The following is an 18,657-nucleotide window of genomic DNA, read 5'->3' on the forward strand; positions in this document are numbered from 1 at the left end:
CTCATAGTCAAAGTACTTTAACACAGACCTATCAACAAAAAAAATGAATTAGAATAATCCCTCAGAATGACTGCAGACATCATAAGAGGACAGTAAAACACAATTAGAAAATGAACTTTGAAACATTATTAAAATTCTTTAATAAACTCTTAAAAATTACAAAAATGATTTAGTTACATATCATATTATTTACTTTATAAAACCTGATAGAAAGTAGGACACAGATGAGCATTGTAACAAAAAAAAATCAATGGTTTATTGCTACAGAAACATGGAGACAGAAAATAACTAAATTGCTTGTTTTAGAAATGGAATTTAGATTTCTATGAATATTATTTAAAGAGGATTCTCGTTTTGATTTGTGTATATGATCACAACTTGAATGACTGGTTTCACCAACCCAGATTAGCAGTAATCTTGGACTACCTTACCTAAATTAACTTTAGGCAGTGCAATACTAGTACTAATCAGGGTCCCTGAAACACACTGTAAGAGGCATTCTTCGCTATCATGAATAAGAGACAATTTGGCGCCGTCTCTAGAAAATCTGACTGGCAAATGAGGCTGTTGATCAATCAGATAACTCTAAACTCCTATCTCCCAGGTTTCCCAAAGGGACGCTACTGAGAAGCTGGCTCACCAAGTCCCGGCCTAGGTTTCTTTTATTGATTGCGGGGTTAAAAAGGCCACAGGTGACACTTATGCGGAGGAAAAGGATGAAGCGCATGAAAGTAGCAAAGGCTACGTAAGCGGTAAATATGGTTATTCTACATGCAAGACTTATTCTTAAAGTATTTAAGGTTATAATCGTTACTGTGGTTGCCATCCTGTCCTGTATCCTGTAGTGTCAAGGCACTTCTATTGATGTGTTCTTCAGCTGGTAAAGCGACTTACTGGTTCTGACAACAATGTTATTAATCTCGTTTTCTGCTGCATCTCTGCTAATCTCTCTCCTTGGGTGAATGGAGTGGTTTATCCACCCTAGTAATATATGGGAGCCAGGTCATCTTCTGTTACTGATAAATTCCATTACGCTGTATCACCAGAGACCATGATCTTTCATGTAATTCAGTACATGACAGAGATGCAAGGTAGAATGTAAGTTGGTTCTCATCTTAGCACTGCCACTGTACACAGAGGAGCTAGTAACACACTGGAGTACTTAGGTTTTGTTGGTAGAATTGACCTTCAATTTTTAAAGAGATCTTTGCCATATTGAACAAAACCAAAATACTAAACCTACAGTACTTATAAATCATCCATAACTATTAAATATTCAATTTTGCTTAACATAGAACTACTAAATGAAACATAATAAATTCAATGTTTTCAAATGTTGGAATGGTTTTGAATTCACTGTTTATTCCATTTCAGATGGTTAGTCACGTAGACATGAATGGAAAAAAAGGAAAGAAAAACATAAATAAAAACAAATAAAAATAATTAACGTCAAATAAAGATTGTGGATAGTCCCTTCAGAATGGTTAGTGAAATAAATAAAAAAAAACAAAAAAAAAAACACCAATTGAATTCCTCACAAAATGTGTAAATAATTTAAATATTGGATTAGTCAGGTTTTTTTTTTTTTTTTTTTAGGTATTTTATCGGGCAAAAAAAAAAAAGACACATTTATTCATTGATTTATCAGAGCAAATACTTCATCAAATAATTTATTTTTGGCTGTTTAGTACTTGATATGGAAGCGCTACCAGGAAAAGGTTTCAGATATAGGAGCCTTTTCAAAGCGTTTGTGCTATGTCTTCTTATTCAGAAACTAATTGTCTATGAATTATAAGGCTTGTTGTTCAGTCCAGTGGAGTTTGAGAATGCACAAGGTAAGCTAAAACATCCCAAAATAATTATACTTTAATTTCCATTTGTAGAAAAAGGAAGGAGATAGTTTAAGTTCAGAATTTTTTTTTTTGTCTCTTGACCCTTTTTATATGGATTTCATATTAAATACCAAACATTAAACAGCATTAAAGCACACTTATAAAACAAGTTTAATCCATGCGTGCTAACTAACACCATTTTAACACGTTTTTTCCCCTCTTTAGAATGTCCCTACGAATGCCCCATTTCACTTGAGTCCGTAACGCCAAAGGGAATTGGAACCGAGTTAGAAATGGAAGTCACCACCAAAGAGGAGCTAATTTTTCAATGTGTTCAAAGGCAACAAACTAAGGAACACAGAAAACAGAAGAATTTAACATTTATTTAAAAAGCAAATCATGGAAATTTATACAAATCTGCTATTTGTAACAAATTACACTGCGATTCATAAATCAGCTATAGTTTATTATAAAACAATGAGTGTGATTGTAAATTATTTACATATAGATACATTAATTTCCCTGTATTGGCAAAGATTTTAGTATAGGAATGTATGTAAATGATGTTATTAAAATTTGTGTTTCTAGAGCGAATGGGTGTGAATGGTGCCAGCACTGTGTGTAGTCTAGTGTGGAGTGCCTCACTGCTCAACTGAATGAGCCTTTTCCACCTTCTCTTTTGTTGGCAAACCTTCATGGACATATTAATCTATTGTACTAGCATCTTATTTTCACTAAGAAATTGATGATTACATTCTAAAACAAGAAAAATGAAAGAAAATGAAAGGTTTGCAATGACTGTGCCTTTCGCACACTGGTGGATGGCCTACACATCCTACTGTAAATCTAACAAGATCACCTGCTATTTGTTACAGTAGGTTTGAGGATTATTTTCTTGATTTTTTTGTAAATGTAAATGGATATTTCATTTTTAAGAAGCTGGTGCAGAGAACCAGTACTGAACTGCAGTGTGCATTTGTTTTCCTTTTTTTTGTGAAGTACAGTTTTGTGGTATTCCACAGCTGTGAAAAAATAATTTTGCTTTGATACCCCTTATAGCTAACCGAGTAGTTAACCTTCAGAAACAAACACTGTAGTTTTAATTTCTGTTTTACAGATACAAAAAAAAAATTAAGTCTTTGAATGTCAGCCTGGAAAAAGGGAACCACTACTGAACTACATTGAACATTGTGAAGTAAACGTTGCACTGTTGTGGTATTGAACAGGCATGAAATAATTCTGTATGTGATGCACATAACAAGTAGTTTACCCTCACAAATTAACGCTGTAGCTTGCTTTCATTTATGTTTTATAAATTCTAGAGTTTTTCCAGAGCCAATAATTTATTTGAGCCATCACTGGCTGTACTAGTCACCAGTACAGAGAATGGTAACTTGACCACTTTTTACTAGGGACAGGTTTTACAATGCATAACACATTATTGTGTTCCTGTTATTTTGCTGTGAATTTCTGCTGGATGAGTTTGTGTTTCAGTAGTTCTTGGTCCGATACGGATGGCTGTAGTTTCTCTAGTGCATGCTGAAAATCCTCCCCCATTAGTAGGAGATCCGAGTCCTCTGTGTCCAGACCTGGGTAGGGGAGACAGAATGGTTTACCTTAATGTGAACATTAATTCAGATCAGGACATTTAGGCAGAGCCCGCCAGCTGATGGGAAATTGATGATCATGCAATTATGAACTGTTTGTAGTTGTGAGTGACTGCCCCAAACCCAAATGGCATATTAATATCAGGAACCGGATAAGACTCGCAAGTCATTTCTGGCTTTACTGGGCTTAATTATTTACACTGAAGCCTTGGCCTCTACAATACCCAACTAACCAAACTCATAATAGACAAACATTACCTGAAGGGCAACTTGCTGTAGGCATTACATATGACAGGTTATACATTCTTCTTGTTTAGAGTCAATTTGTACATCATTTTTTCGGTCATCAAATCCTGGTCACTTTTTAAAACTCACAAGTAAGACACACCCGTGGCTTAAATACAATTCCTAAACATGTCTTCACTCCAAGGCAGCCAAGTTAATGCTTGAATGTAACTATTAACCTATTCTAAGTCGATCAAATAAACACCACAGAGAGAGTGACGACTTTCAGGGCTCCACTCCATTGAGGGTAAATTGAGTTTTTGAAAAGTACCAGGATGTGATTACTAAATGAAAAAAATCAATAAAGCGATTCTAGACAGTAAGAAGAATGCATGTTAAAATCACAGTTGTACCAAGTTGCTTATCTGTTACCATGCAATACATGATGCTTGAAGGTTAGAATGCAAATGATTAGCCTTCTGTATTTCCTCTGGTTAAGCATAAGCCAGAAGTGACAATTTGTGCATTCACTCTTTATTGGAGACATTGCATTGAAAACATGCTTGTTTCTTGCGACAGACCTAGTAAAAAAATACAGCTTTTTTGTATTTGCACTGTGGTCGTCATTAAAGATGAGGTTGTCTGACTGTTCTCCTATAGCAAATGTACATTCTACTGCATCCCAACAAATACGCTGCAGAATACTCATGTCTTATAAAGAAATACAAGAAAGACTCATTTGAATGTAGATTTAAACAGCACTGTCAATTTAACAGAAAATCCAAGATACTATCCTTACGATTGCTAACCCAATATTGGAAGTCAATAACAGTGATTGTTCCATATTTTTAAATTTAAAAGCACCTGTATAATAAAATTGTGCCAGTAGATGGGAATGGGCTGCAATGTTATATAAAGCACAGGAGGGTTTAGTTGGAGCTTCACAAGGGAGAAATTGCTAGCAACTGAGTTGAAGAGTTTTAGTTTAAGGTTGTTGTAAAACAAGTGCTTTGATTAGAATCTTAGACTTGTTTGGAAAGATTTCTTAGATTTAAAAAATACATATTTCCTAAAATACATTTAGGTTTTGCATGGGGGAGTCTAAACTGTTTGCTTGGGAGCTGAACAGACTAAAATGAACAGTACTTGGGATGATATTTACTTGTATAAAGGAGGGAATAAAAAGTGCTGGAAAGAGAAATATGAGGTGTAAAGATATAAATTAAAAGAAAGGTCAGGTCAATTTAAGATGTCTAGAAACAGACCTTGTGCAAATGTTTTCAAATGACTACGAATGGCAATGCAATGTTTCCTATCTTTAAAAGGTCAAATCCTGATAGTTTATTATTACAAGCACATTACATTAGTTAGGATGCCAACAACCAATATGTAAATCTGTAAACCTATTTAGAAGCAAATCATATGTAAATAAACGAAAAAAACAGACAACCTAATTTGTTAATTTGCAATGCTGAATTGCTCAGTGCAGTGAAGCAACAGACTTTTCCTGTGGCTGCTAATAATTCCTGTAAATCTCTATCGCAGATCGCAGTCATACCAAAAATCTGTACCTTTAAGATTACTCATGTCTTGTGCAGAGATTTTCTGGTATGTTCCAATATTGTCAGTTACATTTATTAGGCTCCGATCTATACTGCAATTAGCTTTTTTGTTTGTTTCTGTGTAAATGCTTCAAAAAAACAGGCTATTTTGTTTGGTCAGAAACAGCCTTCAAATCAGCAAATCAGTGACAGTGTTTTAAAACTTTGAAACATGGTCTCAAGCTGAATGGTTTAGTATAATGGAAACCTTCATCTATTCTCCTGATCTTCCGCTTTATGGCTGACATCATGGCGTCTGAGCAGAGTGCATAGATATCTGCTCCCGACAACCGAGGAGGGCATCTCTCAATAACATCAGGGAGGCTGACACTCGAATCCACCTTGAACCTAGAAAAACAAGAAAAGGGAAGGCTGTTGTTACAGTGGCTTCAGTGAAAGAAACAAAGAAGAATGGTTTAATATGATGTTTAGCATTTGTAACAAAAAGTGTAAAACCAGCAACAAACTCCTGTGTTTCAATGATGTCTGCCTACAATAATAAGCACATTGAGGTTACATAGCTTAATCAGCATACTTATCATAGCTGTTACAAGACACAGCTTGATGTTAAACATGAAGCTGGGTCAGCCCTGCAGCCTTGTTTTTTTTTTTTTTTTTTAAAGATAATTAATTGAAATTAAGAAAGCACAATATGCATATAAAGGAGGACAAATGAAAATGAAATGGCTGTATGTGTCAATGGAAAAGGGACAAGAGAGATGGAAGAATGAAGATGAAGGGAGATAAGAAGTGGACGGCAGATAGAAAAGAGGAATACCAACACAAGAGAGGTTATACAATGGTTGTGTTGAAAGATAAGTCTCACGGTTATGTTGTTGATGTGTTAAAGTATGCAATACCTCATTCCATTATGTGATTTCATTTTAGAAAAAGATTTTTGATCAAGACTGGATGGACTTAGACACCTACTATATTGTACCCTGCAAATTCTGTACTTTTTAAACAATATTTAATTGATTTTGGTAATGGTGAGCAATAAAGAATGGAAACATTCTGTAGTGTATTGTGTGGTATTTCATGACCAAAGGAATGGCCTTTGGAAAGTACCTTTGAGAATACATCATACATATTTACTAAAAAAAGACATTTGTCCAAAATAAGTCTGAATTTTGGCTCCAACATATCAAAGGCATAACATTGAAGACATGTTACATTTGAAATAAAAGATTAAATTCACAGAAAGTTTAAAATGGGGCTCACAAGTCATTCAGGTATGCAGGACCATCAATTGTTCCCATCACATGTACCACTGCTGAAACTGTCTCAGCTTGATTTAACTGGCTTGCACACTTACTTTCTAGTGATCGCCTTAAGAACCTGTAGCTGGGATTCCTTATCTTCATTGATGCCCACATACAGCAATTTGTCAAATCTGACCAAAAAAAAGTACAAATAATGCCCTTGTTAAGATTCTGTTGACAGAACTACATTCAGAACCTTGTTTTAACATGTGTCTTGATTGAAATAGTTCACTCATGAAGCATAATTAAACAGGTTTACAGAGCTCAATATTGTCTGAATATTGTGTACTGTAGGAACCCATACACCACTACTGTACTGAATGAAATCAGAAACCTTGAATCCATTTAATCCACATTATAGAGTTGTAATACTTGCCAGGTCTGCCACTGCTACTTATTAAAAAATCATACTAATAAGAAATGAGAAAGCTTTTAAAATGGGAAACATTTTAAGATAGGAGCTGGACACCTAAATCGTTCACATTGGATAAGAATAGTGACTCATCACGACATGACAAAGAAAGAGAACATTTGCACTGTCACTTTTTTCCCCCCCAGAACTTTTCCTCAGAAATGACAATGCAGAGGAGTTTAGTGGTCACCTAATACCATAGTATTCTACCAATCTCCAATATGTTTGGTGTTCTACTTGAGAAAGCTGGAGAAAAACAAAAACTTCAAACGAGTGACAATGCCACTAAAGTAGTTAACAGTTCACTGTATTTAAAATGTCCGAAAAAATTAAATAGAAATTTGTGGAAAAAAAAAAAAAAAAAAGCATCCCTGAGGGTATTACCTAACGGTTAATTTCCACTGGACACTCTGTAATGGAACATTATTGAGAGAATCATAGAATGCAGCATTATACCAGCTGTAAAGACATGGTCTGTATCATTAACATGGCCAGGGGTTAAAACAATGTGGCACTGAAACAGTTAATGTTACAGTGGCTTGCAAAAGTATTGACCCCCCTTGGCATTTTTTCTATTTTGTTGCCTTGCAACCTGGAATTAAAATGGATTTTTATTTGGATTTCATGTAATGGACATACACAAAATAGTCCAAATTGTTGACGTGAAATGAAAAAAATAACTTGTTTCAAAATATTCTAAAAAATAAATAACGGAAAAGTGGTGCGTGCATATGTATTCACCCCCTTTGCTTTAAGCCTCTAAATAAGATCGGGTGCAACCAATTACCTTCAGAAGTCACATAATTAGTTAAATAAAGTCCACCTGTGTGCAATCTAAGTGTCACATGATCTCAGTATATATACACCTGTTCTGAAAGGCCCCAGAGTCTGCAACACCACTAAGCAAGGGGCACCACCAAGAAAGCGGCACCATGAAGACCAAGGAGCTCTCCAAACAGGTCAGGGACAAAGTTGTGGAGAAGTACAGATCAGGGTTGGGTTATAAAAAAATATCCGAAGCTTTGAACATCCCACGGAGCACCATTAAAGCCATTATTAAAAAATAGAAAGAATATTGCACCACAACAAACCTGGCAAGAGAGGGCCGCCCACCAAAACTCACGGACCAGGCAAGGAGGGCATTAATCAGAGAGGCAACAAAGAAACCAAAGATAACCCTGAAGGAGCTGCAAAGCTCCACAGCGGAGATTGGAGTATCTGTCCATAGGACCACTTTAAGCCGTACACTCCACAGAGCTAAGCTTTACGGAAGAGTGGCCAGTAAAAAGCCATTGCTTAAAGAAAAAAATAAGCAAACACGTTTGGTGTTCGCCAAAAGGCATGTGGGAGACTCCCCAAACATATCGAAGAAGGTACTCTGGTCAGATAAGACTAAAATTGAGCTTTTTGGCCATCAAGGAAAATGCTATGTCTGGTGCAAACCCAACACCTCTCATCACCCTGAGAACACCATGCCCACAGTGAAGCATGGTGGTGGCAGCATCATGCTGTGGGGATGTTTTTCATCAGCAGGGACTGGGAAACTGGTCAGAATTGAAGGAATGATGGATGGTGCTAAATACAGGGAAATTCTTGAGGGAAACCTGTTTCAGTCTTCCAGAGATTTGAGACTGGGATGGAGGTTCACCTTCCAGCAGGACAATGACCCTAAGCATACTGCTAAAGCAACACTCGAGTGGTTTAAGGGGAAACATTTAAATGTCTTGGAATGGCGTAGTCAAAGCCCAGACTGTTTTTTTGTTTTATTTCTTGTTTGTTTCTCAATAAAAAATATTTTGCATCTTCAAAGTGGTAGGCATGTTGTGTAAATCAAATAATACAACCCCCCAAAAATCAATTTTAATTCCAGGTTGTAAGGCAACAAAATAGGAAAAATGCCAAGGGGGGGGTCAATACTTTTGCAAGCCACTGTAACTGTACACCACCTGTAATGGAACTTTATTGAGAGATTCATAGAATAGCTGTGACAAAGTCTCAGAATTTAAAGTCACATGACCTCAATAGGGCAGGTCAATGTCATGGGTACCAACATATTTGGTGTGGACCGTTTTTATAACTCTGCAACTATGAAGTCACTACCTCAGCTAGTTTCTGAGCTATGAGGCTTTGAAACTATTACAAGACCAACCTGCCAGGCCTGAGCAGTGCTTGATCCAGGAGGTCCGGCCGGTTTGTGGCTCCAATCACAAACACCTCCCCTGTGGAGTGAAGCCCGTCCAGCTCAGCCAGAAGCTGGGATACCACTCTGGAAAGTCAAGATGAAGGAATATGCTCTTATCACAACAAATGCATTAACAGTACAGTGCTGAAAACTTTCTGTTCCTTCTAATATTCTACATAAGGTAGAAACATTATAATAAAACAAAACAGTAATAAAGATTAGGCACCTATGAAACTGACTCGCACTGTTAGTTGTCATGAGTCCTTTTTGAAAGATTTCATGGTGAAAGTAGGAAGATCGAACACTGTTTAAATCAACTGAATAAACCCCTACAAGCCCTTGGATATCAGGTCTGTTACTCCTAATAATGTCCTGTTTATCTCCTGCAATCAGGTCTGTCCTTATAATATTCGTCTATTTGTTTGAGGAATGCTCCACAAGGCAAGGCATTTTAGACCGGGTAGTAGAACTATGAGTGGTTAACAGCTTAGCTTACCTGTCCATGACTCCTCCTGAGTCTCCACTGCGACCTCTGTTAGGAGCAAGTGAATCCAGCTCATCAAAGAAAATAATACAAGGTGCTGCAGACCTGGCCTTGGCAAACACTGAAACAAGAAGCGAAGATGTATTGAAATCAGAACACATATGGACAGGGTTCTAAAAGTCAGAAATGTGAGAATATATTAGGCCTGCACACATTTAAGTCAAACTGAGCACAAGCAGCTGCAAAACAAATGCCAACACCTTTGTGCTCGATGGATACAGCATTACAGTGAACCTCGGGACACATTTCATTTCAATAATTATGCATAAAATAATTAAATCACCTGCACAATCACACACACAAAATGGACAATATTGTAAAATGCCCCATTTTATGAAATACCAACTCTAAACAAATGTAATGTATATAAAAAAGTTTTTTTTATTTTTATGTCTGATCAGAAGGTATTTACCAGCACTTACCTTCTCTAACATTTTCCTCACTTTGTCCCACATACATGTTGATCAGTTCTGGCCCCTTTACACTACAGAGGACAGAAAAAGCAGGTTTCAACACAAGCTGAACAACAAGTACAACCTACAGAAGTGGATGCCAAACAGAACCCTTGTAACCTATCAATTCTGCATCAAACTCAAAGAGAAAATACAGTTTTAGAGGAAAAAAAACTAACACAATTAAAAATTGATTGTTTTATTCATATTGCATGCACAGTATTTCAAATGCAAAATCAAATGTTAATCCACAATTGTCTAATCACTGTTTTTTAAGTGAAAGAAAAAGAAAAAAAGAAAGAATGATTTTTAAACAGTAAATACTCTCATAAATCAGAGGAAGGTGTGAACTATCACTTTTTGGAATACAGGTTTTGCAGACCCTGATAAGCACCAGACAGTGCCATGTCTGTGAAATAAAGATGGAGACTGACAGCAAGAAACCCTTCTGCAAGGTTTTTATTTGAGATGACAGGTTTCATATTGTGAGCTCTACTGGGATACAGAGTCATTTTAAAACAAAGTTTTGATTGTTTAAATAACAGTCAGGTAAAATTAAAGTATTTCAATCAAATTAGACGCATATAAAGAAACCTTAATGAGAGCTCATTTAAAAAAAAAAATTTTTTAGAAACATTCAAATCACTGGATTTGTTTTTGCAAGTCTTGCTGCTGTGGCATTTAGAATTGCACTGAACTCCCTTACGCACACAGAAGCATTTCTCTGCTTGACACAAATGAAGCCTTGCATAGCCCCAGAAACAGCTGCTACTGCTGTACGAAGAGGAAGTTTGTTTTCTTTGTCCAATTATGAATGAACTATCAGATAATTTAAATTAATTCGAACTGTAAAGGCTCTCCAGAGATCCTCCAGCAGACAGAATAAGCTGTCTCCTCTTTTGTGTTTCGTTCTTTGCTTGTTTGATATTTTACATTTCGCAATTTGATCAAAATTATTTGCTCAAAGACCAAAATAACCTTTCATTTCATAAATTTGCAAATGCTCAAATTGCGAAATGCTTATTTTTTTTGTTGAGTGACAGAATCCTGACTGAGTATAACAAATATAATATTTGCCTCCAAACCATTTGGAAGGAAGGAAGGAAGAAGCCATTTGGATTTAGGACCTTGGGATCAGCTGGATTCCATACCTAAGGAATGTCATGGAACACTCTGTTGCCACTGCTTTAGCCAGCAGTGTTTTTCCAGTGCCTGGTGGTCCATAGAGTAGCAATCCAGAACGCCTCAGGCCCAGAGACAGCAGCTCAGGGTGCTCCAGGGGCAGCTGGATAGTATCCAGGATCTCTTTCTTCACCTGCTGTAGGCCGCCCACATCCTGCCACTTCACAGACGGGATCTAGGGGACAAGGGATACCTTATGACTTATTGTAATGGGATCAAATTTAAGATGTGATTCCTGTTTATATATACAAAATAAATCAAGCTCTGAAGTTAAAACTATTTCATGATGTTGAATATTTTTTTGGATGTGCCTCACTCTCATGTAAAATACCTACAATGACAAACTACAAACAAATGCATCCCTACTCAGTCAGCACAGGTATTTGAATACAATAAAACAAATGAGCCTGCATAACAATAACACATAAAACAACAAATTTAAAAAAGTGTTCAAATTGGAACCATGTAGATGAGACTGCATGGTGTGCTTTACTATACATGGTGGTGTCAGATTTTGACACCTGTAATAGTTTCCTAATTAAAAGAAATATCCACCAATTTTCCCAAAAATGTTTTAAAGAATGCAATAAAATATAAACGTGGTTTTCTGAATCCTACCTTAGGCGCTCCGATGGTCTGTGAATGCGCCTTCTGGATCTGGTCCAGGGAGCTGGTAAAATCCTCAGAAAGGACAGATACTCCAGAAGCACAGAGGTCATGCTCTTCTTGTAAACTTATTCCACCTGGAAAACTGAGTTTCAAAAAGAAGAGAGCCTTCTGCAAAATGTATTTATAAACAACAAAATGGTCTTTCAATTTATGATGACACATATTCTAATTAAAGCATTTAAAACTATATAGTCTGTTTTTTTTTGTATTATAGTTATTGATGTTCATGGAGGGCACACAATAGGCTTACCAAGTATTGAGTACTCGTTTGAAGGCTGATTTACTAGCGTAGGCTAGTAATGCGCAGAGATCCCCCAGAAGCAACCCCTGAGAATAATAATTAAAAAAATATCTAAATATAAAAATGACTAATTCAATTAGAGAAAAATTTTTTTTTTTTAATGTATTGCCGTTCTTTTAATAAGATCAAGATGCAGTTCTGCAGTGCATTAAGACAATGCCAAAGGCAAGAAAGCTTACCCATTCTACATAGGTTCAAACAGTGACTGAGGAAGACACATGAACATATATATATATATATATATATATATATATATATATATATATATATATATATATATATATATATATATATATATATTATATATATATATACATAACTCTGACCAGGCGTTTCCTGAAGTTAGTTACAGTAGAAATTCCCAACAATACATAATTGAATGCATCAACTTGGTAAATTGTGGTGGTGCCTCATTTTTCCTACATTTCTGAAGGTGCCAGTCTCAAGATACTCACTGCTGTCTGTTTGGCGATTTTACTCAGATTGACATCTTTTCCCAGAGATATGGCTGCAGCAAGGCTGACCAGCATTGCCTTTCTCTGCTCTTCTGAAGGACTCTCTAGAGCCACCTCATGGAGAAATGCTGTCACTACATCTGGAAATAGCTCCTGAGGGTTACACACTGTGCCAATGACTACAGCAGGGTAGATGCTAAAGAAAAAAGTTTTTTGTTGATTTACATCAGCAGAAACAAGTAGTTGAAGCTGAATAGGTAGGCAGGAACTATTTATCGATTGATTAAATGCATAACCTGTATGAAGACGGTACTGTATGACAGTTTTCCGATTTGTAATGTGTGTTGATGTTTTGATCACGGTACTGGGGGACTGGTTTGCATGCTGGGTCTTTTATTGTAATAAAAACAAAAGAAAAATAGATACTTAAGAAAGCAAAATTGGGTTAAAATGACGGGTCAGACAGACAACAGTACATCCACACACCCACACATACATACATACATACATACATATATATATATATATATATATATATATATATATATATATATATATATATATATATATATATATATATATATATATATATATATATATATATATAAATCCTGAACTTACCTGGGTTGTTTAGCAGTGTTGGCGAGGAGCTGTCTCAGAGTACAGGTGACTCGGGAGTCTTCCCCCAGCCCGTCTCGGTGCCTCCCAATGATCTGGATATTTCTCAGCAGGAGCACGCAGGGCTTGTAGAGATCAGCCCGTGAGAAGGCAGCCTGCAGCTTGGCCTCAGTAGCCGCAGTTGTATCACCACAGAGATTCACACAGTCTACCTGCAAGACAGTGTTATTTAGATACTTCACTGCTGTTTACATAGCAGGGGTTGGTTTGTTCAATCTGTAGCAGCCGGGATAAACCACATAGCATTTTACAGCAGTGGGGAAATCACCCTGTATTGCGTCAACCACCAATATGTGGTCATCCTAGGATTACCCCAAAAAGAAGCTGATGGAATTCAATTGCATAACTCTGATTAACTGTTAAAAAGAAAACTTCAAGATTTATATATACTTTGTTTCTGCTTGATTAAGCTAGTTACGCAAAACATTATGTTTGCGCTCTGCTACTATTATGTTATGCCACTATGTGTGGAACAGTACCTTGAGCAGGTGAAGGTTCAGTCTCCTGCACGCTGCTCTGATAGCTGTAACCTTCCCACTGCCCCTCAGTCCCTGTACTAGGACACTGCACGGTCCACCCAGCCCTGGAGAACTGCAAGACAAAAACATGTTTGTACTTTTTCACCCATCCTTCTACAGTACAAATTAATCACAGCAGCAAAAAACACAGACTACAATAGCATCACTTCAAGAATCTGGGATGGAAAACCAAAGCAGAGCCAGGCTCTCTTGTCACAGAACCAAGAGGAAACACCCTTGGTCTCTAACAAAAGGCTTTTTATTGCAACCTATACATTATAAAACCATTGCATACTGCTCTGCGTGAACGTATTTTACTTGTATTCAGCTAAACTGGCCAACCAACATGATAGCAGTGTTAAATACACACTCACATTTCTAGAGAGAATAAGACTTTTAAATGTTAGTGTTTTAGGGTGTCCTGTAGAAACAAGATGTCATCCACTGTACAAACACACTTTGGTACTGACCCGTCTGTAACGTAAGGCTGTATGATAGTGGTAAGCTGCTCCACTGTGTTAGAAAGCCCTGGAGGAGACAAGCTGGTCCAGAATGTATGCCCATCTCCCAAGAAGGCACATGGAACATAGCTGTTTGTGGAGCCTGTCTGAGTGGGTGAAAAACAGGAAGGCATAGTAATTACAACACTTACATAGCCAACCACCAAACAAGACATTTACATGAACGCTGTACAAGTGCTGTACACTGCACATTTGTAGCACAGAGAGTTTATTTCTCCACATGTCGTGCCATTAGGCCTTTGTGCAATTAGTTTGTCTGTGACACTTCAGGATCAAAGCTTAACTCTTTAGAGCCCACATGGACATCTCAATAGTACATTATCATGCCCCAGAGTGCCACATTAAAAACATGACCACTGAAACTGACTTCTTGTCAGAACCCATTGAACTACAATGCTTAACAAATCAACACACTAAACCTACCAAAAGACTAGTTATCTCTTACCAGGTAGAGAGAAGAGTGATCTTTGTCAGCCAAGTAACCAATGGAACTTGTACCTCCATCCTCCTCACCTATGCCGAAAACCTTCTTTACCTTAAAATACAGCATCGGCCAACTGGAAATACAAGTGTAAACAACCTTAAACTTTCATTACTGTGTTATAATTATGTGCATTTTTGAGAAAGTGGGAGGTGTCTGTTGGTGTAGTGTGTGTTAGTCTTTGAGTATGTTGAATGTTTAAATACATATGTTTCATGTGAATGCAAAGGGAGCTTTTCTATACGTTGCTGACCGAGTGGTTTGCCTTTGCCAGTCAATCCACGGATGGAAATAAGACTCTTTGCTGAGCAGTTTCATCCATTCCAGGTTTTACTATGAGCTTGATTAGCCACAGTGTATAGGTAATACGCTTGGATGAATTCTATTAAACTCATAGTAGAACCTAGAATGGATCAAACTGCTATGAAAATGGCAGTTGTATTTCCATCCCTGCAATCTATTAACATACTATAGCATAAAAGAGCTCCTAAACTTAAATATCACCTTGTAAATCCATCTGTATGAGTCTCCAGGAACTCTGCTCGTCCCTCACTGGGCACGCACAAAACATCACCTAACTGGACCAACCTACAATGGCAAAATAAAAAAATCTGTCCTTTTTAAACATAACAAAATAATGTAAATCTCTCTGCCGTCTTCTTTCATTGTCCACTTAGTCTGAAGTCTCAAATATAAGTGGAGTTTTTTTTTTTTCATGTTCAGCTTTACTTCTCCACTGACCTTACAGTACATCACTAACCTGGGTGTGCTAAAGTGCTCATACAGGATATTATCAAAGACTCCACTGGAGCTGTAGGCAGGTGATGTAATGACCTCAACATGCAGTTCTTTTGCATAAAGTGGGGTTGCTGTGCATGACTTGCTATCTTTTGGCTGTGTATCTTTATGTGACTTCAGTTCATAACACCTCTGAAAGAAATAAAAAAGAAAAAATAAAACAAACAAGATAACTTTTGTTAAAAGTCCTATTCCAATCCACTGTAAGAACAATTTAAACTAACACTAAGATCAGATTTGTTTTAAGAGCTCATTTCAATCAATGCACTGAAGAAATAACATGCAAGATAGCCTGATTTATAACACATCATCAGAGGCTCTTCTTAAGGTTTTCCCCAAGAGTTATGGACTACCAGTTGTTGCTTACCTTGAGCTTCACAGCTCTGCTGGTAACGGGTACTGCTGCCCCCTTGGAAAGGTTGAACCATAAAGAAGGTGAGACAAGACCCACGTTGTCGGGTAGATCCGGGTCTGCAGACCTAATGAAATCTGCAACAACCACTGAAGCGAGATGCCCGCATCTGTTCTTTCCAGCATCGTCATGATCCGCTTTGTCATCCGATCTACCCAGTTCTTGTAAACGTTCATTTCTATTTACGGTTCTGATTTTATCGGAAGGGGCGTTCAAAGCAGAAACAGTAACCCATTCCTGGTTGAATAGACCCAGTTTAAGGAGCGAATTTTTGCTCAGGAAGAGGCACGTGTCGAGGTCCCTTGCTGGACCACACTGCTCTTTCAGTTTAATTTTCCCCTGCTTTATCAAGCTAGATATATCTACCACTCGAATATCAAACCTGCATTCCAGCGCTTGCAGAAAACTAGAAAAGTCTGCACTCAAAAATTTCCTGCTGTCCAGCAATGAACTGCCACCGCTTAGGCTATTGACATAGTGCGCAAAATCAGAAACATACAGCGACTGCAGAACTCTGTGTCCATGATGTGAACCTTCCACAGCAGCAGGGTTCTGGGCCATCTCTCTAAAATCTGCGACCACTACGCGAGTATTTACTGTAATAACTCCCTGCATTACAGGTGTGCACTCTAATATAACCAAGTCAAGCAGATAATGGTTGACCTGGCCAGCGTCTTCGCCAAACAGTGGATGGTAAGGAACTGCCAACACATCCCCTTGTCTTGCCAGGAGGTTTTCCTTTTGACACGAAGCGCGTATGAGCAGCCCATTGGAAAACTTCTCAGAGCTGGCCCATTGGAAACTCTGCCTGCTTCTAGCGCCAATGGCAATTTTACTCAGCGCTATCGGCTTCACCACACGTAATTTTACGTTTTCCCGAGTCTGGAAGCCATAATGTCTACAAAAAATCTTGCTTGTGTACATGTTAACAAATGAATCACTTTTGACAGGGGTTTCGCCCTGCAATATTTCTTCCTCTGTTGTTACGTGTGCGCAAAGGAATAACTCAGCCCCAGTTGGATCCTGACGTCTCCGAGCAGACAGCAAGACACAAGTGGCATCATTTCTGTTCGGGAATACTTGCGTAAATTGTGACTTTGTAAGAAGAACGTGAAGAGGATGGTATTGAGACGGAAAGGTATCCAAGGTGAACAACTCTGCCAGAGCTGCCATGTTGTTGAACACAGAGTGCACTGATGAAATACTAGCTTCAAGTGGAAAGTGTAGATAATCGAGCTATGGAACCTTTTTTTTAATACGCTAGGGGGTGCTGTGTTCACGTACATGTATATGCAGATGCTCTAACTATATAACAGTGAACATGCATGTTAATTTGCTGGTTCTCTGTTTGGCTTTTGTTAACGATTTGGCACTGCTTACCATGCACTGCAATCAATTATCTAAATGAACAAGCTTCTCTTATTTACTAATCTCTAGAGTGTTATTAGCAGGGTAATTACAGGGTTCTTGTGTATTCTCAGAATCATATACACAGCAAACCCTTATCATCCTGTCACTCTGTAATGATGAGTGGCTGAAACGTGTGTTTCATTTTTTAAAGCGGTGGACCAGTTAAAAACCACTAAAGAAAGCATTTTCTTTTTTTCCCCTCTTTTTTTTTGACATTTGCATTCTGAGTGGTTCCTATTGCAATTACACAAACAGTGCAGACTTTTTTTTTAAAAAAAGTTTTGTTAAGGTGGTTTGAGTTCAGGAACAGCTTTTCAGTTTTAGTTGCCTGCCATAGACATATGCAACACAGGCTAGATCAGTGTCTTTATATTAGTAATTGCTGGCACCATCTAGAGCACTGCTGTGTAGTGCCAGCAAAACAGAAGAAAATGTGGCAGATTAGTAAATGGTGCTGGCTCTACATATCAATAGTATCAATAGCTCTGAAGAACACCTTGACACAGACTTATAAAACAACAACAAAAAACAGTACGCATCATAAAAAGTGGACAATAAAAAAAAAAAAGTGGACAGTAAATTTGAAGCTGCTCGCACTTAAACAATTTTATCAATATCAAAACTGTATTTCTACAGGATATTGAAGAGCAGATTTGCCCCAAAGACAGAGTGACACATTGGCACATTTACTATAGACCCAGTCTCAGTGTGCTGAGTAATATGAATTGCAGGGAGAGAAAAAAAAAAAAGCCTGTACATAATGAACATACACAGTCTTTCAGTTTGTTTAGAATTATACACCTTGTATTAGCATGGTGATTATATCAACGTTATTGCATTAGTGCAAACAATGAGTAATGCTGCACGAGTAAACATGAACCACTAGATTGTGAACTTGAGCAGACTGCTTCTTTCAACTGTTTTTTTTTTTTTTATAAGATAAGATAATATAAGATTATTTTCATCCCATCACTGAAACATAACCTGTGGACATAATTATGTGTGCTGTAAGGACCAGAGCATATAAACATCTTCATAGACAGAAATGATAAACTTTTGGGAACTGTGACAGGGTGAGGTGCCCCCATTGTATTATTAGTGTTAATGTTGTGTTT

At 37.4% G+C, this 18,657-nt stretch overlaps 1 protein-coding gene across 1 annotated transcript; it reads right to left on the bottom strand.

The window, feature by feature from the left end:
• Positions 1-2,303: 2,303 nt before the first annotated feature.
• On the bottom strand, positions 2,304-17,313 carry pex6 (peroxisomal biogenesis factor 6). Its single transcript, XM_041251022.1, has 17 exons — positions 16,088-17,313; positions 15,683-15,852; positions 15,427-15,510; positions 14,887-14,998; positions 14,391-14,527; positions 13,882-13,993; positions 13,346-13,554; positions 12,725-12,920; positions 12,219-12,295; positions 11,918-12,050; positions 11,269-11,474; positions 10,088-10,149; positions 9,618-9,726; positions 9,089-9,205; positions 6,581-6,658; positions 5,474-5,613; positions 2,304-3,421 (listed from the first exon to the last, which is right to left on the bottom strand). The coding sequence occupies exons 1-17, from the start codon at positions 17,303-17,305 to the stop codon at positions 3,285-3,287; spliced, it is 3,297 nt and encodes a 1,098-aa protein (XP_041106956.1). The 5' UTR covers positions 17,306-17,313; the 3' UTR covers positions 2,304-3,284.
• Positions 17,314-18,657: the final 1,344 nt, after the last annotated feature.

The sequence above is a fragment of the Polyodon spathula genome, chromosome 5, assembly GCF_017654505.1.
Source record: "Polyodon spathula isolate WHYD16114869_AA chromosome 5, ASM1765450v1, whole genome shotgun sequence".
NCBI classification, from domain to species: Eukaryota; Metazoa; Chordata; class Actinopteri; order Acipenseriformes; family Polyodontidae; genus Polyodon; species Polyodon spathula.

Coding starts and splice junctions, on each gene's coding strand:
- pex6 (XM_041251022.1), bottom strand. CDS start 17,305: ATGGCAGCTCTGGCAGAGTTGTTCACCTTGGATACCTTTCCGTCTCAA. Junction 12,296..12,724: donor AAATCGCCAAACAGACAGCA/GTGAGTATCTTG, acceptor TATTATTCTCAG/GGGTTGCTTCTGGGGGATCT. Junction 5,614..6,580: donor CTTAAGGCGATCACTAGAAA/GTAAGTGTGCAA, acceptor TTGTTTTTCTAG/GTTCAAGGTGGATTCGAGTG.